This window comes from Crocodylus siamensis, chromosome 5, assembly GCF_052110815.1.
Source record: "Crocodylus siamensis isolate JL-2025a chromosome 5, ASM5211081v1, whole genome shotgun sequence".
Taxonomy (NCBI): domain Eukaryota; kingdom Metazoa; phylum Chordata; order Crocodylia; family Crocodylidae; genus Crocodylus; species Crocodylus siamensis.
In genome coordinates, this window is record NC_143399.1 from 42,232,660 (window position 1) to 42,259,024 (window position 26,365).

Here is a 26,365-nt window from a genome sequence, read left to right on the forward strand (position 1 = left end):
CTCTGGGGGGCGTGCTGAAGGAGACAGGTGCACAGGTGGTTTTCTCTTCTGTCCTACCAGAGAGCGGACGTGGAAGATGGCATGTGACGTGCATCGCAGAGACAAACTGGCGGCTTTGGGAATGGTGTCTTGAGGTGGGCATTGGCTTCGTTGACAAAGACCTGCACATCATGACGAGAGAGACACTCAGGTGGGATGGGCTCCACCTTTCCCCTAAAGGTGGGTGTGTTCTCTTCTAGGTTGGCAGATCTCCTCTGGTGGGCTTTAAAACTAGGCTCGTTGGGGGAAGGGGAAGATGAAGGAGGCCTTGGATCGCTAAACCAAGCAGCACTCACAAGTACAGCCCTGCCTAGACTGACGAGCAGAGCATATACACAGGTAAGCAACAGGGGCCAGGGCAATGCTGTGATTAGGGAGCCAGTGCACACATCCTGAGGAGGCCTCAAACGCCTCTACACAAATGCTTGTAGTATGGAAAACAAGCAGAAGAAACTTGCCCTCCTGCTAGCTGATACCAACCCAGACATAGTGGGGCTCACTGAAACATGGTAGGACTCAACACATGACTGGGTGGTGAATATCAAGGGCTATAGGCTGTACAGGAGGGACAGGACAGGGAGGAAAGGCACTCTACATTAAGGAGGAATACACATCCTCACCAAGTAGCATAGAGTCAGAGGAGGGGCACACAGAAGTGCTCTGGGTTAAAATACAAGGCAGTCGCGGGGAAAGAGACTTAACAGTGGAGGTCTACTACAGACCACCCAACCAAGGGGAAGAGCTAGACCAGGAATTCTCAAGTCAGCTCATGGAAGTAGTTAGGTCAAACGACGTGGTCATCATGGGTGGCCTGAACTTTCCAGACATCTGCTGGGAAGAGCAGTCAGCCAAGTCTGACCACTCACATAGGTTCCTAGCCCAAATACAGGACCTCCATCTAACCCAGGAGGTGCACAGCCCCACCAGGGGAGACGCCTTGTTGGACCTGGTGCTGGCCACAGGTCACAACTTGGTGAGGGGGCTGCGGGTGCTCGACCACCTGGGTGACAGTGATCTTCGCCTGCTGGAATTCACCATCCAGCGCAAGGTGGCAAAGACCTGCAGCAAGGCAGCAGCCCTAGATTTCAGGAGGGTGGACTTCAATGAGGTAAGGAGAATAGTTGGGGAGGCAGTGAGGTCATGGAGAGGAGGGGAGCCAGGTGTCCAAGAAGAGTGGTCACTCCTTAAGGAGACAATCCTCCAAGCCCAAAGGGAGATAATCCCAACACGGATCAAAGGGAGCAGGAGGGCACAAAAGCCCCCATGGCTCACCAAAAGCATCTGGGAGTGTCTTCTAGCTAAAAGGGAGGCATACACCCAATGGAAGGGAGGGGCCATCACCAGGGAGGATTATACCCCTGTACAGTGGCTGTAGGGGGGCAATCAGCAAGGCCAAGGTAGAGATGGGACTAGCTTCCCAGATCAAAGACAACAAGAAGTCCTTTTTTAAATACATAAGGGGCAAAAAGAAGGTACCGGGTAACATGGGGCCCCTGCAAGACATGCTAGGAAATTTGGTCATCACAGCAGACAACAAAGATAACCTATTTAACGACTTCTTTGCCTCCATTTTCCTGAGCAGGGACCAGATCAGCCCCCCCGCTGGGTCCCCCTCAGGCCCCAGTGGAGGCACACCTAGGCCACGGGTCAGTGAGGATCTAGTCAGGGAACTTCTGGAGGGACTGGATGTATTTAAATCAGCTGGTCTGGACGATCTCCACCCTAGAGCGGTGAGGGAATTAGCTGAGGTCATTGCGGGACCCCTGGCACAGCTGTACAAGCACTCGTGGTGCTCTGGTGTGGTGCCAGAGGACTGGAAGAGGGCCAGCATGGTTCCCATCTTCAAAAAAGGGAGGAAGGAGGACCCAGGAAGCTATAGGCCAGTTAGGCTTACCTCAATCCTGGGTAAGCTTTTTGAGAGAATTATTCCGGCGCATGTCCACGAGGGGCCAGCAGGGGAGGTTATGCTTAGGGGCAACCAACACGGATTCATTAGAGGCAGGTCCTGTCAGACAAACCTGGTGGCCTTCTACGACCAGGTCACCAATCCTTAGACACAGGGGTAGTAGTGGATGTAGTCTTTCTGGGCTTTAGGAAGGCCTTTGACACTGCCTCTCACCCCATTCTCATTAAAAAAAACTAGGGGACTATGGTGTCGACACCTACACAATCAAATGGGTCACTAACTGGCTGGAGGGCTGCACCCAGAGAGTGGTGGTGGTGGATGGGTCATTTTCGACCTGGAGGGATGTGAGCAGTGGGGTCCCCCAGGGCTCGGTCCTCAGGCCCGCACTGTTCAACATCTTCATCAGTGATTTGGACGAGGGGGTAAAAAGCACCCTGTTCAAATTTGCTGACGACACTAAGATGTGGGGAGAAGTAGGCACATTAAAGGGAGGAATAGGCTACAATTGGACCTAGACAGGTTACAGGGGTGGGCGGATGAGAACAGGATGGGTTTCAACACTGACAAAGTGCAAGGTGATGCACCTCGGGAGGAAGAACCAGCACCATACCACCTACGGGCTGGGGAACTCCCTACTCATCAGTACAGAGGCAGAAAAGGATCCTGGAGTCATCACTGATGCCAAGATGAACATGGGCCGACAGTGTGGGGATGCAGTCAGGAAGGCCAACTGCACCTTGTCATGCATCCACAGATGCGCATCTCAAGCAGGTCCAGGGAGGTGATCCTCTCCCTCTATGCGGCACTGGTCAGGCCGCAGCTGGAGTATTGCGTCCAGTTCTGGGTGCCGCACTTTAGGAGGGATATGGACAACATGGAGAGGGTCCAGAGGAGGGCCACTCACATGATCAGGGGGCAGCAGGGCAGGCCCTATGAGGACAGGCTACGGGACCTGAACCTGTTTAGCCTCCACAAGAGAAGGCTGAGGGGGGATCTAGTGGCCTGTTGCAAATTAGTCAGAGGGGACCAGCAAGCATTGGGGGAGTCCCTGTTCCCCCGAGCACTACTAGGAGTGACTAGAAATAACGGTCACAAGCTGGCAGAGGGTGAATTCAGATTAGACATCAGGAGGCGCTACTTCACGGTCAGGGCAGCTAGGATCTGGAACCAGCTTCCAAGAGAAGTGGTGCTGGCTCCTTCCCTGGGGGTCTTTAAGACAAGGCTAGACAATCACCTTGCTGGGGTCATTTGACCCCAGTACTCTTTCCTGCCATGGCAGGGGGTTGGACTTGATGATCTGCTCAGGTCCCTTCCCCCCCTACAAACTATGAAACTACTGTTTCCTTTTTGCCTGAGGCTACATAGGATCTACCCCCCACCCCTCTACACCTCAAACTCTCTCCTCTTCAGCTACATCCGCTATACTGAAGGAAGCAAGGCAGGATTACTGTTGTTCTAGATTTACTGTCTGCTGATCACTCAAAATGTTTACATGGAAACACAGTACCACTTTTTGGAATGGTTCCTGATTTGCCTTTGCCAGACTAATACTATGTTCCTCTTTCATATTTGCATGTTGCTCTTTGAGACTAAATTTAAGGCAGCCAACATATACCAAAAAGTGAAGTGGTTTGCTCCCAACCATCACTGGTTCTTGTGACATTTTGAAAGCCACTGCTTTTTTTAGCAACATACCTTTTCTGCTTGTACGTCAACATTGCTTCTGCAATCGGCAACTGATGTGCACAGTTTGCCCCCGCTATGTACTGGGTTATTCTTGAGACAATATCAGGTGTGTCCTGAACTGCAACAGAATGAAAACAAAGACAGTAGCAGAGCAAGGACTATCCTTGATTAACGCATGCTGCCAATTTTCACCAGCAGTTACTTAAATCATGCAAGACTAATATCCATTGCAAAAAACAAATCAAAAGGGGGACACTTCCAGTCAGTTCAAAAGGGGGACACTTCCAGTCAGTCACATGCCAGATTTAAAAAAAAAAAAGGGGAAGGACCCACATTTAGAAAGTTCTTTTTCAAAACAGGATACCACCAAGATGATGACAGAGGGAGAAAGAGTGCTAATACTCTGCTCTCTCTTCCCTGACAGCACAGTTACACACCAGTGCTGAGTGGTGACTGAGTTAATACAGAGCAGGTAAAGTTTCTTCCTGCCTCAAGGCAGTACACAGGACTTCTGCCAAGTAGATGGTGGACAAGATGTTACCACCAAGGGGTATAAAATTATCTGTCCTACAGGACAAGCAGCACTTGTCAGCTAAAGGGACAACCAAAAGCCCTAAATGCTGAGTCCTCTCACAGAGAAACAAAAAAAGGCTAGACTAGACTGCTGTTTTGGCAGTGCCAGTTGGGATTCCCCAGTGAAGGCTGAACAGTCTTGCACTTAAAGGCAGGAACTCAGCTATAGTTGCATATGAAGGATATAAAAGATCCTCCCCAAACTAACAGGATCTGAGTACAGAAATCATGCATATTCAGACTTTTCAGATGGTTAAAACTCATTGAATTTCCCTACAGTGACTACATGAGGAAGGTTCCCGTTCATTTTTGAGATTCTTCATAATGGAAAGATTTTTCAGAGGTTGACATGGAACTACCTTCTTTCAAAAGAACTTCCATCTTCTTAAAGTATCAGATACTGAGGCCAAAGGTGGCCTCAGGTAAAATGCCCTCTTGACTTGGCCACTTTCCTCATTATTTACAATTGCAGTGTCCTTTCTGGAAGGTTTCACTTCCAGTAAGCCCTCGCAAAAAGGACAAGATATTAAATAGAAGACATTTAAATCCCAGTGAGAAACAGCAGCCACTTTTAAAAAGTAGTTCTCCACAGATTTCTTTGAAGAAATATCCTCCTATTGCTATAAAGCAGCAGCTAAAAAACCCCACCACATTTACCCTAATAGTTCTGGACCAAAATGGTTAGGTAGAGCTAATGCACATGACTTTGAATACATTCTGAAAACAATGTGATCAAATCAAAATCAGTCACAAATCTTTGTAAATCCTACTCTGCATATGAAGTACATTTTAGGAGTTCTTTCCCTGGGCTGGTAAAATGGAAAGTCATGCAATACCTGTGCTTACATGTTACAGGACCGTTGCTTTTCCTTCTACAACCTTAGCATAAAGTACCTGTGTGCGCCAGATATACAGATTCCACATGAGATGCATTTTTTTAAGCACAAAAAACACTAATTAGGAGAGTCTACTGGCATAACATTTGCAGGTTAGTCAGCTTCCTCGTTAGCCATTTGCACTCATGAATAACAATTGTGGCAGCACAGTGCATGGCTTCCAACTAAATACACATCTTGTCAGTCAAAATTTCCCGAATTAAGTTTGAAAGCAGATTTTTCCTTTGAGCTGTATTTTGATCAAACAGACACCAACTTAAATAGGAAAAAGAAGGTGTTCTGACTTCAAAACTCTGATTAAAAGTTTGAGCCAGTAAGAAAAAACTGGGGCACAGATATTTCAGAAGCCAATCAGAAGCAACCTCTTTCCCTAATTTTAGAGTTCCAGCATTCTCCCTAAACTTGAGCTATACAGCAGAGGCTGGATATCTATCGGGTATGGATATCAAAGCCATCTTGGGTATCAATTGGTAGCAGTCTAGCTGTGAAAGCAGAGCAGAATACAGGCTGCATTAACCACTTAAAAAGTTGAGCAAGTTAGTTCATGCTGAGCTGCATACTGCCACAACCAATAGCAATGAGTAGGGGGTGCACGTGTACCCCCTGAGCATGCTCATGCACCCCAACATCAAGCACTCCCGGGCAGGGTGGGGCAGGCCAGAGCACTGGTCCCCCCTCCAGAAGCACCAGCCGGGGAGTGGAGGTGCCAGGAGAAATGGTCCTCCCCACAGCCAATTGCATTAATCTGGAAGTGCCAGTGGCATGCCGCTGCCACTTGTGGATTGGCGGGATCAGCTGTGGGAGGACTCTGTCCCCAGTGAACAGGATTGGCCAAAAGGGGTCTCCCTGGTCACTGACTGTCTGCTGGGGGGGAGGGGGGCAGCAAGTGCTCCTTTCAACTCAGGAGGCACCGGTTGCCCAAGGCCACAACTAGACCCCTACTGATACCCACAAGTGAGCTTGTGTTTTCTAGGACTCAGAAAAATAGCTGCTGCAGCAGCTGGTGAAAGGAAGAAATCAACTGCATCTTAAAGAATTAAAACTTGTTCCCCTGACATGTACCTGCAGCTTTCTAAAAATAACTTAACTCACTCCAGTTCTTTGCTCCATTGCAATCTAGGTATGATAAAAGGGGCTTACCAGTGGTCTGTGCTTCAAGTTTGTTAAACAAATCTCTCCAGGCTAAGTCTTGGAAGAAGTTGTTGTATCTATAATCTACAGAGCCCAGGTACTTTGCTACAGGATGAGATCCTAAGAAGAAAAAAAATGCCAGCTGTTACTAAAAAATACTGAACACACACAACTGTTAGGAGTTTATTTCAGAGGCCAAACTACACGAGACACTCCATGAGTCCATTTCTTTAGTTGCAACAAAAAACAAGTTAGACCAATTACTTCAGACTTGTGTACTTTAATTTAGATTTCTGAATATGGACAGACGCCCCAAGACGCTGAGGACTTGCAGCTCCCATTAAGCAGGGATGCCAAGCTCAAATCAGTTGGAAGGCCACATTTCCTGTTTTCCAGGTGCCTGCAGGTCACAATAAAACTTTCTGTGGTAGCAGCTAGCACCCTGGCAAGAGCCTACTGTGCTGCTGGGGTTGCCAGTGGCCTGTTCTCACAGGGCTCTGGCCAGTGGCAGGGCCTTTGCCTACAGTGCCACTGGGGTTGCCAGCAGTCCAGCTCTTGCTAGAATGTCGACTGCTACTGCAGCCCAAGCCAGGACAAGAGTCCGTGGGCTAGATGACCCAGCTCTGCAGGTTAGATCCAGTTCACAGGTAGTATGTTTGACACCAGTTTTTCAGCATAATCCAACTTCTCCCCGTAAGTTTTTCTGTATCCTAGCCAATAACAACTTTCAGGAATTAATTGGAAGAGATTTGTATCTTGTACAGCTACAGAAATAACTAGACAGTGTAACAGATAGTTAGTACCCAATCTGCAATAACAATGCAGAGATATCCACACCCTGTCATTTTCCCTCAATAACTAACGTTGTGGTGATACAAACCTCTCTACACTGTTCACAAAATATAACCCCTGCTGTCCTGACCAAATATTCTTGGACCTATATTATTTTCCAGCAGTGGAAACACTGTTTTATTTCAACTCCCTTCAGCAGCCCGAAAACATGTCCCAACACTTAAGTGAAAGCAGATCAAAAACACAAAAAAACCAACACCACACACAAAAACAAAGACCAGAGACAGAGCTGAAATTTGCTGAGGAATGAAATGCTTTTGAAACGTTAAGACCCTTTGACTCAACTCCTGATTCCAGTTTAGTCAGCAGGAATTTTGCAAATTATTTGAAGAACAGCATCCAAATCAAGTCCTTCTTTCCTTCTCACAGGTCATCAAGGCTCCTGTCCTGAAAACTGCTATAATTAACTGAGTAGGTTTCATTTCTTTACTCAGGGAAGTCAGCTTCCTTTACCCTCCAAATTTTAGGTCTTCTACTTCATAGCTGTCTGAGACAGAATGGAAGAGTACAATCTTCTTCAGCTCAGAAAACACTCAATAGGGAGAAGGGGGAAGAGGAAAAATAAAGACAAAAAAAGCCACAAAAGTTATTAAATGGAAGACAAGGGAAAATGCTAACAAGGGTCCAGAGAAGAGGAGGTGCAGTTCTACTAGAAACCAAGCATACAAACACTAAGCAACTTCACCGTTTCCCAAAATCAGGTCTGATACTCCTTTATGAGCCCTGAAAGACACTTAGCCACTAACTTGATTTTTCAGCTCTCAGCCTCAGTACTTTCAGTTTTGCTTTGGCCGGGGAACTGGTTGACTATTGCTAAGCGGGAAGACAGGACATTTAAGAATTACGTTCTGGACTTAACAGTCCTGAATTCCAGGGCATGTAAACATTTTCCAAAACTGAGTTAAGAGATGCTACAACTTCCTTTACAAACAGATGCAACTAACTAGAAAGCTGATTTTAAACATGCTAGATAAAAACAGAACGTAAAAATAAAAAATTTCCACTGGTCATAATTTAACCTCTCTCCACTCTGGTACCCAACACTACCTGGTCTAAATACAAAAGACCTATGTTGGCTATGTGATGAAAAGGTTCCATAGCTTCTCTAATGACTTTCTACCCTTGTGTGCTTCCAATTCTTTCATCAGATAAACCCAAACTTTCAATTAAGACTGCCAAAGTCATGAGTCAGTAATCCATTAAGTCCCTCCAAAAGCACCTCCAAGGACTTAATGCCTCCCTGTAGAAGAACTTGCATAACAGTGTACTACATGTCAAAGCCTTTGTTGGGTCATGCAAGTTCCAGCATACTTCAGTTACATAGAAGCAAACAGGATTGTTGAAAGACTGAGACACAGAAAACTATTTCCTTTTCAGCTCTCCTTAAGTTATCACTGTAGCCCTCTATTAAGGACAGTAGCCCAAATATCACCTTTTTTGCATAATCAGATTCTCTTTCGTTCTTCCACTTTGCCAGGAATTAATAAAAAAGAAAGGATAAAGGCTCATCACAATGGTCCAAGTAGCGTTGTTTCATTCCATAGCACATTTAGTCCTGAACAAAATCTCTGTCAATGTTCAGGCAGACAAGGTTCTTTGGATAAATCCAATATCTTTTATTAGACCAACTCAAAGTGGAAAAATTCTTCTCTGCAACCCTTCGGGTACAAATACCCATCCAGAAAGAGCACAGACCAACTGCAGACTGGTTCCTCAGCCTGATGAAGGGTATTTGTACCCAAAGCTTGTACCGGAAATCCCCAACACTTCCTGGACTGCCTGTGCACTGATGTATTGTCCTCCCAGCAGATGTCAATGTGACTGAAGCCCCCCATAAGCACCAGGGCCCGTGATCAGGAAACTTCCGCTAGCTGTTTGAAGAAAGCCTCATCATCGCTTCCTCCTGGTTTGGTGGTCTATAGTAGACCCGTAGCACGACATCACCCTTGCTGCTTTCCCCTCTGACTCCAACCCAGAGACTCTCAACAGGCCTATCTCCAACTTCATATTGGAGCTCTGAACAATCAAAGTGGAAATAAATGTGGAAAGGCAGGCAAAAATTATATATATAGTTTTAATGATTTATCAAATCAGCAGTTTCGGAGCTCACTTGGAGTTTTTGTTTCCCCCCCTTCCCTTTAAGAAAAATATTAGCGACTTAAAGGATTGTTTCCAATTAAGGAAGTCATAACTTTGTCTGGAATTAAGAAAATAAAGCACAAAGCCCTGAACTGAACTCAGTGGCCCCTATTACCGTCTGACCAACATTTTGAGCTCTACGCTTGATCTGAGCCAAAAGGCCAATTCTTTACCACACTCGAACTATGCCCTTCGGATCCTTCACTTCACTACATGGACATGTAGAATCCAGTCCACAAGCAGTTAGATAGTCTCTTCCTCCAACTCCTATCCTAGGCAGACAAAATGCCCCTCCAGTGCAGATTTCAGAATACTGTTCTTCAAGAAGAAAATATGATAGTTGTTCACTGCAGTGAAGTTTCTATGGCAGTTGTGTAAGTGACTGCAAGAAGAACAGGTACATTTTTATACAACTATGATTAAAACACTACAACACAGCACTGCTTTTGCTAAGATGGCGATTTCATTCCTTTGTTTGATATGGAATACTAATAATTTTCAAGCAAGACTTTACTTTCTGATTGCAGAAATCCAAAGACTAATTTTATAACTGTACCAGGAAAGCAATTAATAGGAGCAAAGCAACGTTTGTTTCACGTAACAACCAGCCACTGAGTGAGACATCTTGAAGGAAATTCCAGAGGGCATGCATTACATTTTACCTATTCACCTATCTATAACAGTGCCATACATTTACCTAGCGGGATGATCAAAAACCTCATGTAGCTGAGCCAGTCTGGGGTTTTGTGAGACAGCTGCTCTACAAAGAGCCTCAATACAGCACTGAGGTAATTCTGGGCTCCAGCCACTGCAATTTTAATTGGATTTGGAGGTTGAGAATTGCAGTTACAGCTAGATAGAGGAAAAAGAGAGAGAGAAAACACATTCAATTGTCTTCTAAAATATCTATGTTAAAGTAAATCAAGAAGGTTGCTAAGTATAATCAATCCAGTTTAACTGCCAGACAGTAAAGAGCAATTATTCAAAATGCATACAACAATCTCAATGATAATATACAGGTTAGCCCCATCTGGGCACCCCATTTATCCCAGCAGCCTATGGGGCCACTAAGAGGGTTAGTAAGACAAGTGGTGCTGCATTTGCAATATACCATTTTTTTGTCCCCTTTGTCCCTTTCAACTTAGATGAAGAATGCTTTATGGAATGGCAAGGCCAAACTACAGCAGCACTGGTCAGACAGTGGCTGTTACCAGGAAGAGTTATGGGAAAGCACTCAGTTAAGATGACCCACATTAACAGGCCTAGAGTGTTACGAGACCCTCAGTTTCTCCTGGAAAATTTTTACAACAGGGACCAGGATGGCTATCTTGACCCAGACAGGAATTTGCTGCATCTTCTATAAACTATTGTTATCTATTCGTACCACATTTTAAGGTTAGATTACTTCAGTGTTTGCATAGTTATGGGGTGTAAGCTCACACAATATTAATTAGAAAGGAAGCTTGCAGTCCACTCATCGCTGTGTTTCTGCTGTTTAGGAACGTAAGTGTTCCAAGATATACACTCACTGCTTGTTGACTTCTGGAGGGGCTTCAAAAGAAACAAGTCCTGAGCCATAAAACTTAATTCACCTGGCAACTGACTAATCAAAGACACCTCTGTCTACTGCTAGTGATCTCACACCAGAGGTTAGCAGATATAGTTGTTTTACAATCTCCCAAAGCAGAAGAGGATATTTGCATTTGGGCAGGATATTCTGCAAAGCTGCTCAGGCTGTGAGAACACACTTCTCTCCTTGATCTAAAACGGCTTAGAGCTCTCAATATCCAGGATGTACTCCAGAGATTACCTATGTGCTAGGTCTCTGGGACCTGGATGAGCCCTAGATGGATGGCATCTCTCAGCTATACACATTACTAGTTAGAACACTAATTTCTTTTGTGGCATGTGGGTTTATTAAGCATATGTTGGCTGGATTACTTTAAAGTAATCGCAATGTTTGGAGCCAGGAAATAAACATTTTTCTATTGCATATGGAAAGACAGCTAAGACGACAGAAACCCCACAACTTACTATCTTTGTATCCTGGAGACTATCGTGCTGAAAGCCGCCTGAATATCAGCAGAAGAGCACGTGCAGACTACAGGGAGGGTATGTTTTTGCAACACATCTGAGAGGTACTGGGAAAACAAGAAAACAGGTTAAGAGCTCTGCCAAAAAGGACCAGATTTCCCTGCAACACCTTGTGCACTAGTAGCAGCCTAAGCAGCAGGCCTCTTATAAGAGAAATCTCTGCATCTTACTAGCTGGCCCTATGACTGCCCTCCAAAGATGCTCCAATTCTACCAGCAGGGGGGCTCAAAACAGACATCATCAGATGTTTCATAATGTGTCCACGGGAGTAGGGACAGCTGTGGAATTTCAGGGCAGGTCTCTAACTGACCCTATTTTTTCTTCCGCCTCCCATCCCCCAACCTCCAGAACATCAAGACTCCTTACACAGAATAACCCAATTAATTTTTCTGCTACATGAACAGGGTGACCTCATTCCTATGCTCCCCACAAAGACTGTTGCTGATCATAAAATACAAGCCGTTTCAGACTCTGAACTACTACAGTTCCTTAAGATCTTAGTTTGAGGAATTAAAGCTGCATCACTGACATCCTCCTGTACTTCCCCAAATTTTAGAGGAGCGGGTGGGGGAGTGGTGGTATGCACCACTGCTTGACACCCATGTTGCTGCTTTCCTCAAGAGTAGGCTCCACCTCACAAACTGCCTTCAGCCTTTAACTCCTAAACGTGCACTATACACCATCCCTCCCAGGATAATGTAAATCTGCATCATAGCTTCAGGGCTTGCCCATGTTAAGCATGTTTCTGGAGAAGGAACATCAGTTTTAGTCTTTTGAAATGGTTATCTTGCGCTACCTTCCTCTCCCAGTCTACCCCACCAATCCTCATGCCTGGCTTACCCCAACATCCTGGTCAGCCCTGTCCAAGCAAACTGATAAGCATCAATGGAAAAAGTTTCATGACTCCTTTCCCTCAGTGTTTATAGCTCAGCCATGGTTCTGGTTAAATTCTCTACATCTGCCAGTCCCAGATGCCAATCTGCCTCAACTCTTTCAAACTTTTCTTACTTTGTGGAAGACTAGGGCTGAACTCTCCTTCTTCACCCAACATCCCACAACTGCACGAGCAAGATCACAATTGCTGTACCAACCTTCTCCATAAACAGGTCAATACTACACAAATTCTATTAACTACAGCTCACATAATCACACTTTAATTTTTGTTTTTTAAACTTGCTATACTTATGAGAAGGGTGCCCAGTAGAATCTAGATTTTTTCATACTGGAATGATTCACAGCCCACTTTATTTACAGAACTAAGGACAATTTGCTCGGCTATTTGTGTTGCTTTTACTTCAAAGGGTGATGCGTCTTCATTCTGCAATGCAGTGGTCCTGTACAGCTGATCACAGAAGCAACAGACTTAATTCAAAGGCCACAACAAACAACTGAAGCACCTTAGTAGTTCCAAGAAACTGCTGTATGTGTCCCAAGTTGGCTTGCAAACTCTCATCCTCACAGGAGGCAAGGGATCCAACCTTGCAAAGAATATGGTTCCATTGTATAATAACAATTTGAGCTGAAAAAGACAAACCAACCCTCTTGCCCAAATAATGTGCAGTAGTGTAATAGCTCAGAAAGGCATGACATATTCTGAGTCATGTATTGCACACATGCAATCTTCAGGCCTAAGCCAGTATTCACAGATGTGCTTGAAGTACTGGGTACAGTACTTTAAAGTTCTAAAAATAACAGGTTCCTTTTCACAAGTCTCACTTGTGCTCAGAAACTGTGCCCTAATGTTTAACTGAGTACTGACTTACTCAAAATGTGTTTATATTTATGCTTATAGTAACAGGTAGCTGAAGATAAATTTACCATCTGAATGACCCTTTCACTTCACCCCCACCAGGCACCTTCCCCATCTCTCTCCACACTATTTTCCCATGCCAATTATTTTCCACACAAGAACCGTGTCCTTTGGATCTTTCACCTCACAACAGGGACAAGTAGAATCCGTGTCCAGTGCAGTTAGACACTTCCTCTAACTCCTATCCTAGGCAGGAAACCAAATACCCCTTTCAATGCACCTTGCATTTCTTCAAAGTGTAATAGAGAGAAGAGCTCTTCAGCCATTTCCAGGGAGCAAAAAGTTACCTAGTTTATTAATCAAAGAATATTATTTAAAAAAGGGAAAGGATGCAGGACTTCAGGAAAGGCTCACATTACTAGTCAAGGAAGCTTTTAGAGTTCTTCCACAAAAATAAAATCTACCTGCAGCCACACCACCAATAAATGCTGTCAATGCAGTTACTGGCCATCAACCGTACATAAAAAATACAACTTCAGGAAATCATTAGTTCAGTACATAAGCCAAAATCCTATTTTCTGCCCTGTATAAGGAAAGAAAGGGACTGGCAAACAGGAAAGCCTAGAGTTCAGAATCAGTCTTTCTGCATTTACCTGGCCCTGCCAGTCAGAAGTATTAACCAGAATAATATTTTCTGGCAGTTGGTCATCTGAAATCAGGATATGATTCAACTGATCATACACAGTCTTCCTTGGAATCTGTAAAACAAGAAAAAAAAAGGAGCAACAGAGAACGAAGCATGGGGAAAAGCTGAATCCAACATCTGAGCCAACAGCTTTACAGAGGTCTGGGAAATACACTGGGTTTCACTAATCTTTGAATTTCATGCCAGATCAGAGCCAGTTACAGAAGCTGGGAGCTCTGCTGTATGCTAAGGGAGACACACCCACAGATCTCCCCAAAGCCACAGTATTACACCCAGTCTCTGAATGACTTCTCTCTGCTTTGAGGGGTTCAGTAGTTATTTTTCTACCCTGCCCTTCTTTGCTGTTTTTTGGGGTTCTTTGTTTTGTTTTTTTACTAGACACTTTGGAGGCTCTATTTTTAAATAATAAGTGGCAATTATTTTTCTCTCATTAGGACCAACGTTAACTAGAATCCTGTGGCTGAAAAAGGGTCTGAGGCATGGAGGTGCTCTGCTGAGAACACTCCACTTTGCTTTCTCCTCCTAGAGCATCTCATCGATTCCCTTTATTTCATATTAGTCTTTTTTTCCTCAGGGGGTCTCAAAATGTCATTTGTTTCTTATTGCTGTAATTTGCCCTGGTGTTTTTCAGCCCAGTGCTAGTGGATCTAAAACAGTTAATTAATGCAAGGCAGGAATGTGGGGTGGAGGGGGCATGGGAGAATGGCCCATCCCCCACCTCGAAGCAGCAGAGCCAGGCTTATATCCAACAGGCAAGAACAGGGCTGGGTAAGGAGTGAAAAGCAGGATGCTGTAGGGCACGTTTTGGGAAGAGACGAATAGTGGAAGGCTGGGAAAGAGATAGAGGTCATCTCTCACCTGCAAGTGGTGCCTGGTGTCTGGTGAGCGCTCGTTGTCCAAGCTGTTGGCTCTTTCATTCTGTGGCCTCACTGGTTGCCTTTCCTTCAAAGAAGTGCTTCTCCCCCGACGGCCAGCTTGCTTCCCTTCTGGCCTGCTAAATGACAGCAGCAGCAGCACAGTCACCTTTCTGTTAGGGCAGCAGAGAAGCTGTTTGCCAGAAGCATTTTCCTGAGCTGCAAATAAGGTACTTCTGCATGTTCAGGTAAGACTTTCTGGAGTACAAGCAGCCCTTTCACATCCTTCCCCTAAAAGAGATTGCACTCTTGATTCTAGGTTAACCTACACTGCTGAGGCAGGATGGCAGTACAGATAGGCATAACACCAGCTGGTTTTGATCTAATTTAGGTACCACTAGAAGTGCCTCATTAGCAGCCCAGGATTCAGCCACTGGATACATATCCAGGGTGTTGCTTGGGCTCGGCAGTCCAGGCTGAAGCCTAGCCTGTCAGCTGTACACTGCAGTTGGCACTGGAGCTCCTACCTTAAAGTTAACTGGGGTGTGCCTGCAGAAGCTGCACTTCCAATGCCAAGGAAGTTTGCCTACTTTATCACAAACAACTATGCACTTTGCTTAGAAAGCCCCACCACCAGAAGTTATGGTGAACTCCATACTGGTCCTTCTGTCCCTAGCAACTCTGAACTACGCTGTTAGACAAACAGCAGCTAAACCTATCACTAAAAACTCACTGCATGAAAATGCAATGTTGACAAACACCTTTGGATACACAGCCTTGTAGCCTAAAGTCTCCATTAGTCACAGACTAGGCCCAATACAGGAAGCAGCAATACAAACTACCACACACTGCACTACAAAAAAGCATCACTCAACTTGCAAAGACAAGAACTGGACTATATGACTACCTGAGGTTCCTTTCAGCCCTATGATACCGTCATACCATCATACCTCTGGATAGGAAAGGCAAGTTCAGATTCCCAGATATGCTCTGTTCTTGGCCTCTTTTCTGAGGCTGCTAACAAAAGTGCCAGTTGGCACCCACTGGTTTATAGATAGTGCTCATCCAGTTAAGCTGCAATATCAAAAGAGCATTTCAAACAGCATCAATTAAATGGCCTTGACCTCCACAGAAGAAAAGCCCAGTGAAGCCTATGACATCCACCTGCCAAGAACTGGAGGGTGAAACAGCCTCTTACTTCACTGTATACAAAAGGGCTGCCACCACTACCTGTCAGCTGGCGTTTGCACCCACAGGAGGTGGGAGAGCACCTATGCTCCAAGAGTCAGCCAGGAGGGACGTGACCATTAGGCCTAAGGGCCAGGCTTGTCTCAGACCTGACTACAGTAGAACCCACTTAATTTAGTATCCTGTGGTAAATTAAGGGCAAGACACTCAACTTAGCTGTTTGCTATAGCTTTTATTTCAGAAGGACACCATTTCTCCATTGAGCTAGAGCATAGCTTTGGTCCCCTCCAGCTGAGTAGAAATAAAAGCCACGGCAAACAGCTGGAGCACTTCAGCAATCCCACAAAGCTGCTTGAGGCAGTCCTGCCTACCCCCAGAGACTTCATAAACCCCCACCTCTGCATGGAGGATAGAAACCCAACCCAACGTTATTGTAATAATTTTGGACATCCAACCTGCAGCCCTTCAAAAGGAGACCAGGTTTGAGTTTCAGGGAATGACTTCAATTCTTGATTCCCTGAACCTTGCATTTGCACCTTGTTTCCTGACCTAACCTTCAATCCCCATCTCAGGGGTCTATAGGGCTGGCAGAAGAAGCTCAAGAGACTCCTCTCTCCTTCCTTTAGCCTCATCTATCTATGCTGGCAGTGGCAGTCCCTGGATCTGAGGATGATCTTTCCCATAACTCATTGATGGGTCTTGAAGTGACTTGTTCCATCCATCTATGGTCACCTTCATATCCCTTCAAGGACCTGAAGTCAGGATGGCTGGCTGAGACAAGGAGGTACAGAGGGGAGGCCAGCAGTCCCAATTCTATAGACTTCACTGTCTGATAGAGCAGACATTCTTGCCTGATCCAATGGTTAAAGACACTAGCATTGGTGATGTGTAGGGGGTGCATGCAGGTGCACATGCACCCCCTGAGATCGGCGGTACACCCCCTGAAAGAAGCACCGCCAATGTTGCCGGAGGTGCCTGTAGGCAGTTGGTGCTCACCACCCCTTCCCCCTGGCCACCACCATCGCTGCGGCCACCTGCAGGAGCTCCCCACCAGCATGCCACCCGCCTGTGGGCAGTCACTGTGCCCACCCAGCCTCCAGGGACACATGTTGTTCATGGACACTAGCCTAGAACTTCAGTGCCCTGGGTTTAGTTCCATGCTGTGCCACAAACTCAATGGGACATGCCAAAGGTCACATAATGCTTCAGTTCCCCATCTGTACAACAGGGTAACGGCAAAACATCACAAGGCGTTGTTGGGTAGATAAATGCATTAAGAGCGTGAGCTGCACAGAGACTATAGTAATGGGAACCACTCTAGAGCCAAAGGTTAATTGTCCTTGCTGCATAACACAAAGGGACACAGTCTGGAAGATGAAGAACAGCCTTGTCATCCCATAGTATCTGGCAGATAACATGCCTGCTGTCACTGCTATTCATGGAAGTTACCTGGTGGAAGGGATAATGAGAGACTCCGTCTTTGTGATTTTTCCACTAGGTGGGAGCTTCTCGATGAAGATGTCTGACATGGGCAGGTCAGCCTCCTGAGTCTCCACTTGCTGGTTTGACTCCTATGAACAGACATACCAATGCAAAGAGCTCTACGAATCCTTTTTCTCCCCCTCTTCCATCACCACTGTGGTGACTGGCTAGTATACCTACCAAGCCTGTCCAGATCAGCTAATTGCACCATACCCTTAAGACCATCCCCTTAGAAGATGCTGGCAGGTAGCTGTGGTTGATGGGAGAAGGGCATGTCCTACCTCTCTCCATGCCTGCTGGTTCCAGACAGGTAATTCAGAAAGGGGAGGCTTTTTGCAAGGAGGAAACTGTACCAAGGACAGAGGGATTTTTGCCAACATCAGCGAGGAAGCAAATGAATGACTTCAGAGGAGGCAAAAGGTTCTAGCTCCCAGAAGAGGGTGCAGAACCTGTTCTCTCCTGGGGCAAGACACCCATGTAGGGTATGCATGGAGAGGATTGCACTGAAGTCTCTGGAGTTCTCCAGAGGTGGCCATGTAAAGGAACAAATAGAATGCAAGAAATGCTAGGTTAAAATTGGAAATCCACTCTCCACTGAAAGACTGGAGCATACATGCTCTTCCCTTATATTAGGACTTTCTATTACACTAAAGGAGACACAGAAGACAAGGCCAACTAGCAAAAATAGGAACAAATCTTTTGGCAGAATCCCTGGCTAACACCAACAGGAATTGCCTAAAACTAGCTAAAATACTGGCAGCTGGTTGTAAATTTATTATCTTTCCAAGCTGGTTAGGAGAGGAGGCCTGGTGAATTCTGCTTACAGCAGTTAGAGACCATACTCTTAAAGACTAGAAAATTATTCAGCCTCTCCCAACCTGTCCTAACTAAGAGGTCTCGTTTCTCTCTCCAGTAAAGCTGCAAAGTTACTTAAATTGGCTATAAGAAAATATTCATAAGAGAGAACCATAAAAGATGACTATTTAGAGGACATGGGGCTGTAAGAAACAAAGCTTTCCATGTCAATAGGAAATCAAAGGCCAAGGGTTTTGCATTTCATAAAAAATTGCAGAAATGATTAGCAGCCTTCACAGGACATTTCAGGGATCTAATTATGTATGAATTTAATGGAGCACCAGAAGTACGAAACAAAGGCCTGGAATTCTAAAAATTCAATGTTCTCTCTCATCAACAGTTCAGTCACACTACATGCATCTGAAATGGGCTATAAATAGAAATCAATCACCTTCATGTTTTATTGAGCAAGGCAAATAGTACTGCTGCTGAGGCCGACCACCAAAAGAAACTCCTTAGCTCTACATAGTTTCTGAATTTCAGTATTCAGTATCAAAGAGACATCACCACCTTAATGCTAACTTTTTGGTTCCTCATTCATTCCCTTTGGCAAAAGGAACAAAAGACACAGAAAGATTTTTTTAAAAGTAACTAGTGACTTTGGGTAGCAATGTGTACCCCCTTAGGGAAGCTCTCATTTTCAGAGACTCAGGCCTCCCAAAGGTAGACAAATCCAGACAGTCCAGAACATCCAAATACTGAAACTACCAAGATGAACATCACAGAATGAGTTTTGAAACTTACATAAGACACAGTGTCAGAGATGCTGTTGCCTGGATGCTTGCTTCCAAGACTCTTTGCTTTTTCAGGCACTTCTACCTGCTTTGAAAGAGACAGCAGTCAGAAAACTTAGTGTGTGCATGCAAGCATGCAATGCTTCCAGTAGAGATGCATTTTGCAGCTGCTGCTTCCAGGACAGAGTTTATAATGCAGAGTTGTTGGGTAGTATTTATACAAGAACTGGAGTGCTTCCTTTTATGAAGGTATTACCTTACCAAATCCTTGGTTAAACAACTCAAAACTGAAACATCTGCAGGTATTAACAGAAATTTAATGGAAATAAGCAATTTTAAAACACTGAAAAATGAAGTTGTAATGCAAGAGAACCTGGCAAACAACAACAGCCAAAATTCCCTTTTCTGCAGAGATTCAGATACACTCAGAGCCACTTGCAACCATTTTCATATCACAGTATTACCCTGGAGTTAAACACTAAACACTTCCAGAGATTACACATCTCCACGTAATGGAAACATTGTCCCAGGGCTCTGCCAACTCCACTAGTTTCCTGAATACTTCTGGATCAAATTCAACATCCTGTTCTTAAGTAAAGTCCTTAATGGACTAAGACCTGCCTCTCTGAGAATTCAGAGTCTAAAGAGAGATTTAAGATCCAAGGGCATTTATATACATACATTTTCATGCCTCCGGTGCATTGGAGCAGACTCGATTAATCAAGTCTGCTCTGCACGCAAGCTGATGCACATGATGCTGCTTTGCTTGCAGTTGTACAAGTGGCAAAATGCATATCAGTGTGGAGAAAATGGCGGCAGCGCGCTCCTGAACTAACAACTTTTATGCGTTTTAGTTCAAAAGAAAGTGCGCCTCCATTTTCTGCGTGCTGAGGCGCATTTCTCCCCTTACACAACTGCAAGCAACAAAGCGCCCCGTGCTGCGCCACTTACATGTGTAAAGATACCCTAAAACTGGATCAAAATAATATCCCTGCCTCATAAGCAAAGCATAACATGATATACGCCAGGGCAGGCAGTTTCAAGCTCTACCTATGGAAATCAAGAAATTATCTTGAAATAGGAATGGCACCTACTTCCAAATTTACTTCAGATGGTTCTCTTTCCTCTGCCCAACCCCATCCCCAAGGGGCAAATGGGGCATGCGCTACTCCAGAAGATATTGCTACAGGAATGTTTTCAGCTATACTCCCCTGCTGTGAAGATGCCTCCCTGCAAGGATCAAAGGTTTCTACCATATGAGTTTGTTCACACTACACACAGGGAACATTTCCCGTTCTTCTTAAATGTGGAATTGAATCTAGGCTCATTTACTCTACTGGAGGCTTATTACAACATGTGCAATATGTTCACATTAATGCTGCAGCAACCTCAGCATGTGAATCTGCCTCCCCCTGCCAGAAAAGAACAAAAAAACCCCCAACTATCGAACCTTCTTTCCTTGACATGACGGTCATTTTGCCTAACATTTTGTTATACACATAGAATGCAAATATCACTAATGATAGCACAGCACAAGCTTCAAAGCTAAGAACATTTGGCTACATGGCAGGTTAATCTTTTTCACTGACATGTTAACTTACAATGCAACAATGCTGTTCAGATGGATGCAGTAATCCTTGCTGTTTGTTGTACTATCACCTGTAGATAAATACCACCCTAGAAATATGACTTACAGGACTGGAGGGCTCTCTCTGGCTCCGGACGCTGTGGATGCTACCAATTTCTGTCTGGGAGCTTGAGTGTGACAGGCCTTCAAAGTAAGGTCTAAAACAAAATGAGCAGAAAACATGGTGATGCACTTCTGAGATGTTTGTGGCCAGGACTGCCTTTGCATGACTTGATTCTTCACTCAGTTTTTGGACGGCCTCATGGGTTTAAGTGGGGCTTGTTAGCAATTCCCATTTGGGTTGATGGGATCATGGAAAAGAAAGATTACTAGGAATGGGAGTCAGAAAACATGATTTTTCCCCTTACTCTGTCACTGAGCCATTGCAGGACCTAACAGGGCTGTTCTTACAATGGGTGCTTATTTACAAAGCATGGGGGTGGAAAAGCCAGCTCTATCCTCTCCTTCCTTCCCTCTTCTTACATGTCCACCCTAGTCTTCACCTTGCAACAGGCCATGTTGGTGACATCAACCCACCCTGAATTCACCGTGTTCCAAATCCTCCTCAAAGACAAATCTGTCATGTTTGTTCCTACTGCAACTTCCCTCACCATCCTCTTCTCCCTCTATCAAGGTAATCACAGTTCACCGCTACCTGCCCCAGCCTCCATTCTCAGTGTGTACTTAGCAAACCTAGAGATCCTTAACCATGCTTCTCTCTGGTGTTCTCCTTCCCACCCTGAATTAATTTACCAGGAAGAATGCATGACCTTTGGTGGGGGAAAGGGTGGGGAGGGAGGGATATGGAGAAACTGCCTCTTTTTCTTCCTTGTAACTCACAAGTCCTCTCCTTCTTCCTCTGAGGTTTGTACTACATGGTTGTGACCACTACTCCTTTACCTGGATATTCCTAAATGTCTTTTCCCTCCAAGAGAATTCTGACTCTTATTCCCTCTCTCCCTTATACCTTATTCTTGGAAAGTCGCTTTCCTCTCTTACTTTGGTGTCCCAAAGCCATGCTGAGAGCTAGGTCAAGTCAGCCTGCACCAAGTAACGTGCTGCTCTGGCTAGACTACTATCATATGAACTACTACTAGAACTAGCCAGGTATTTCTATGCTCCACTGCAGTGCAAATTCCCTCCGTCCTCACTACTCTTCTCTTCTGCTCCTTTATGCTTCTCTCAATCCTGTGCCTGAAACGCTGGTTCCTCCTGGAGACAGTCTAAAAAGGGCAGAGACTTTGCTCTACTGCAGACATAAGAGATGTTAAGGCAAGCAGGAACTATCACAATGAGATATATTCATTTAAGATCACAAGCTTCAATCATGATCCCATACATACAATCACCAAATTGAAATAAATGTTTACATTTTTTTTTCATACAAACTTTGGGTAAGTAACTAAAAGTTCATTCTTGCTGTTTAGCATGATGGTTAGAACATGACAAGTGGATAGGTTATATATGCCTACAGCTTTTATACAAGATTCTGTCATTTTCGTGAACCAAGCAGAGAAGCTGTAACTACGCACATAAATGCATTGCTACAACTTAAATCAAGTTTTATTCAGATTATTGATTTCTAGCCTTTTTCACTCTTATAACAGGGTATATAAATCCTGGTTAAATCATTTAGTAAGTCAGAAATCCTTGAATGAAAATTGGAATTTTTAAGAGCACAAAGAGACACATTCAGACATTAAATGCTTCTTCTAAGAATGGTTTGCTTGAATTTTAAATCTGAGTTAAAAAACTTTTATATGCTTCACAGATGTGTCTGTTAATTTTTTTTCTTACAGTCAGAAAGAGTGGATACATCTACATTCAAGGGCACTGTTACCTGAAAGAACATGGTAGTTTTTAATTGGAACCTACTGTATTCTCCCACAGCATTACTTTTTTAAGTCTGCCCTAGAAGCTACACTCTGAAAGATACCAGATGGTTGACAAATCAACCACAGAAGTAAACCAAGCATTTCTGCTAACCTAAAACCAAAGCTAAATTAATGCAAAACCTTTTGGCACAACAAAACCAGGAATAAAGATGTTCTGACAAATATATGCCAGCATTACTCTATTAAAAAAGAGATACAGATATGTAACATAGTAGACGACAAGGTGCCATATCTTTAATGCATGACCTAAAAGGTTAAAGAAGCTTGCCTTGAGATCTTATATAAGAGAAGCCTCTGAATTGATTAAATTTTGAGAAGAGGTCACTGGTTTAACATTTTCTTCCAAATGACTAACAAATTAAAAATGCATTTGAACTTGACAAAAGATTTTTTTTTTTTTTAAATTACGATATTTTTCCACTTTCTATAAAATTCTTCTGGTTTGGCCCCCTGTGAGGACCCAGTGATGGAACTCCATGCTTTAGGCCTGCATCAAACCCCATCACTACTGAATATTGTGGGTCATTCACAAATCTTCTTCGATAGTTAAAATTATCTTTGGTGTTAAAAAAACCCAAAAAAACAAAAACACCTTCTCTCTCCTGGTTTCCAGCCATTGCTTCCCATGTGCTTTTAGTGTGTTAAAAAGGGACCCTCTCATCAAATATTCTCCCCAAGCAGAAATTTGGTTTACCAAAACATTAAGATGAGATGCAGTGATGGTTTCTGGGACTGAGCTATTTTAGTTTTACTTGAGGGATATTTCCTGCAAGAGTCAGCTCTAGACATATACCAAGTTTTTATATCCTTTTAAAGGCAGGTTTCCAGTTCTGGTATGAACAATACTGAAAAAAGTGGTCTCCAAACACTTCATGTAGACACAGTATCTGCTTCTGCTTAAACCAAGTGTTGGCAACATTTTGGGTAGAGTGTCAAAAACACCTGCATCCTCAACTTGCAAAGCTTTAGCATACTAGGGATGGATGGTGGGGGGAGCCACGAGAAGCCTGATCCTTGTTATGGCAGTGCAGCCCCAGCTCCAAGGCACATGTGCCAAGCAAAATGCCTCTGCAGGCCTACTCCTGATTTAAACAATATTTCACCATTCATATCCTATGACGAAACTGGTTTCTTAAATCACCACACCACTGAACTAAGCACAAGAACTCAAGGCATCTACCACTGCCCCATCATCCTTTGCAGGGTCATATTTCCATGATTCAGTGCCCCAATCTTTAAGGGTTTAGGTTCCAAAATGCAAAACCTAGTATTTGATTATATTAAAGATGTATATCCAGCTGCTCCAGATTATTAAATGATCTGCATTTCACTATAAGCAGTCAGGTCATTTACCACCCCCAACTCTGATTTGCTTTCAGGAAAACAGCACTTGACACAAGCTACCTAGTTCAAAAAGCTACCAGGAGTCCATCTTCATAAGCTAGTCACATCTTTCTCACTCTTTATTAAATGCTTCTGCCACATTGCTTTCCACAATACCATTTGCTCATTGCCTGCCTTTGATCTCCTGTTGAAAACCTTCCTCCTAGATAAGGTCTCTCCATTGTTTTGAAGAAAAACTGACATGTGCCTTAGCCCCTCTCCTCCCTGAGATCAAATCTGCCACTATTTAGTGCCTCTCTCTTCCTCTTTCAATGCAGGGGGAAGTGATGTGTTTATATGGCTCTCGGTTCCCCTTATTGTCAGTAGATATTTTGGCACAACAGGCAAAAGTCTAAACAGACAATGTAGATCCATACTGCATTTGGCACATTATGGAAAAGACCTGAAAGAGCATTTAATAGGCTCTAGGGAGAGAAAGGCTGTCAGGCATAAGACATATAACTCTCCTTTATTCAAGTCTTTCAAGCTGTGATTACAATGAACGCTGCTCCCTATTGTCACATCAAGGAGGAAAAGATAGAAGTATGAATGGCACACATGTGACCTGCAGCTATAAGCTATATAGAAGTGAGCTGAATCCCTATCCTTCCCCTTCTTTTCTCTCAGATTCCAAATGCCTGACAGGAAGTGGATGCTGCAAAGCATTTAGTTAACCTGCTCATTCTCTGGACCAATTGACTTCCCTTGTAGCAAAGCTATACCAAATTTTTACTAGACATCCACCACCCCCACATCCTTACTTTAACTTTGGTTTAGGAGTGCTGAGGACGCTATCATCATCTTCCATTTCAGGACCACTGTCACTGGGGTTTTCAATATCCAATGTATCATACAGAAGGTCCAAGTCTTCCTCAACTTCTGGGATGTGCTCTGCTGGGTCCTGCTCTGAATCCAGAACCTAAGCATAGAACATATGGATGAAACAAGGCATTGCTTTAATAGCTAGAAGACTGATTCCACACCTTTATTCACACAGGTACTGCAGTGCACCAGGTTGGTATTTCTGGTTGATAATCAAAGTCAGGCACCTTTCACAGACCAATTCTGGGGCCATGCTCTGTATGTGGGTTCTTTTTTTAGTTTGTAGAGATTGATGCCAATTTTAAACATGTTTAAAAAAAATGAGCAATGCATTCAGTAAATGGTTAAGCATGGTTGGTAAAAAATATGTATGTGGTTAAGGAACTGATTTACCTGAGAGCTTAAAGATGCATAGAAAACGTTATAATTTATTACAATATCAGTTCACTATGTTTATAAACATAACAGGTAACAGAATATTTGAAAGTGGGTCCCACTATCGGAAGAGGAACATGTATGCATTCTGTGCTCTCAAGGGCATAACCCAACCTTCATCAAATGACTGCAGCTCCTTCTGACTAAGTTCACTGTTTTATCTGCAAACTGGTGAAGAAAAAATTATGGGCTACATCCAAACAAGGGTTTTTTAAATAAAGAGCATCTGGACAAGGATCTAACACAAACTCATCAACTTCCTTTCACAGGAAGGACCAAAAGGAATGGACAGCACTTGTTAAAATAAGGTCCTGAGAAGGGTACTTGCTTTATTTGGCCTCTTCCTAAGAGCAACTGTACAGTCCAAGCTGCTGTGTTGCATCTGCCTTTTTTCACAGTAAGTAAGTTTCTTAGTCTTCTGTATTTTTCTTCAAATGGTCTCATTTTTCATTACGTACATATTTGGTAGATGATTCTGCATAGTCCATTCAACTTTTATAGCATGAAGAAAACAAGCTGCAACCAAACTTAATCAAGATGGGAAGGGCTACTGAGGCAGTTGGGGGTTTAGCAAGCTGGAGGGGATTGGGGGTCTGCCAGGGGATCAGGAACAGGTATGAACTGGGGGGGAAACAGGGAGGAGTTGGGTGGGGTCGCCCCCCAGCAAACCTACATTCCCTCTCCTCCCGCCACTGGGACTTACCTGCTTGGCTCCAACAGCAGCAAACATTGATAAAAGCAGCTGTACCCAGAGTGACTTTTATGACTGGGGTTGAGAGGGCTAACTGGGGGATGGGGAGCAGACCAAAAAACCCCCCCAAAAGCAGACCAATGCATGGGGGAAGGGGGGAAGGAGTGAAAAGAGCAGCCCTGGGGCTGGGGCCAGTGGCTGGGTTTTCCCAGCCCTGGGGCTTGCACAGGGGAAGTGCCCAGAAGTTTCATGCACCAGATTAACCTAAATCTAATTAATCTGATACTACAAAGATCCAGGTTCATCTTAAATCATGTTCTACAATTTTTAAACTGGTTTGTATGGATTGAATCTCTACACAGTTGCAGGTTTAGACAGATTGCCAGGCACTGAGACTGGGTCTGTAAGTGTAACATCAGCACCGAGACAAGCTAAGTTTAAATTGGCAGCCACTTTGAACCTAATTTGAACCTGACTGAACCTCCCCAAATGTCTGTACTTAGCTAAAGTGTTTGCTGAGATCTGTTAGCAAAATTGCATGTCAGTTGTATGTCACTTTTGATGGTATTTTAAAAATTAGTCCCCAGGCAGCCATATATAGGAACCAAGTAGAACAATAGCATTTAG

At 44.1% G+C, this 26,365-nt stretch overlaps 1 protein-coding gene across 3 annotated transcripts in view; it reads right to left on the bottom strand.

Moving 5' to 3' along the window:
* Window positions 1–26,365, bottom strand: part of PACS2 (phosphofurin acidic cluster sorting protein 2) — a 136,411-nt gene that overhangs the window by 46,604 nt on the left and 63,442 nt on the right. The window contains exons 9-18 of one of the 3 annotated variants that reach the window (XM_090046821.1): window positions 24,552–24,709; window positions 20,580–20,670; window positions 18,896–18,970; window positions 17,264–17,385; window positions 14,631–14,763; window positions 13,720–13,824; window positions 11,257–11,363; window positions 9,920–10,074; window positions 6,241–6,351; window positions 3,641–3,749 (exon numbers count right to left, since the gene is read on the bottom strand). In XM_090046821.1, coding sequence (XP_089902947.1) covers window positions 3,641–3,749; window positions 6,241–6,351; window positions 9,920–10,074; window positions 11,257–11,363; window positions 13,720–13,824; window positions 14,631–14,763; window positions 17,264–17,385; window positions 18,896–18,970; window positions 20,580–20,670; window positions 24,552–24,709 — 1,166 coding nt within the window. Of the gene's footprint in view, window positions 1–3,640; window positions 3,750–6,240; window positions 6,352–9,919; window positions 10,075–11,256; window positions 11,364–13,719; window positions 13,825–14,630; window positions 14,800–17,263; window positions 17,386–18,895; window positions 18,974–20,579; window positions 20,671–24,551; window positions 24,710–26,365 lie in introns of all 3 variants that reach the window. The other 2 variants (XM_090046818.1, XM_090046819.1) reach the window with 2 other exon arrangements.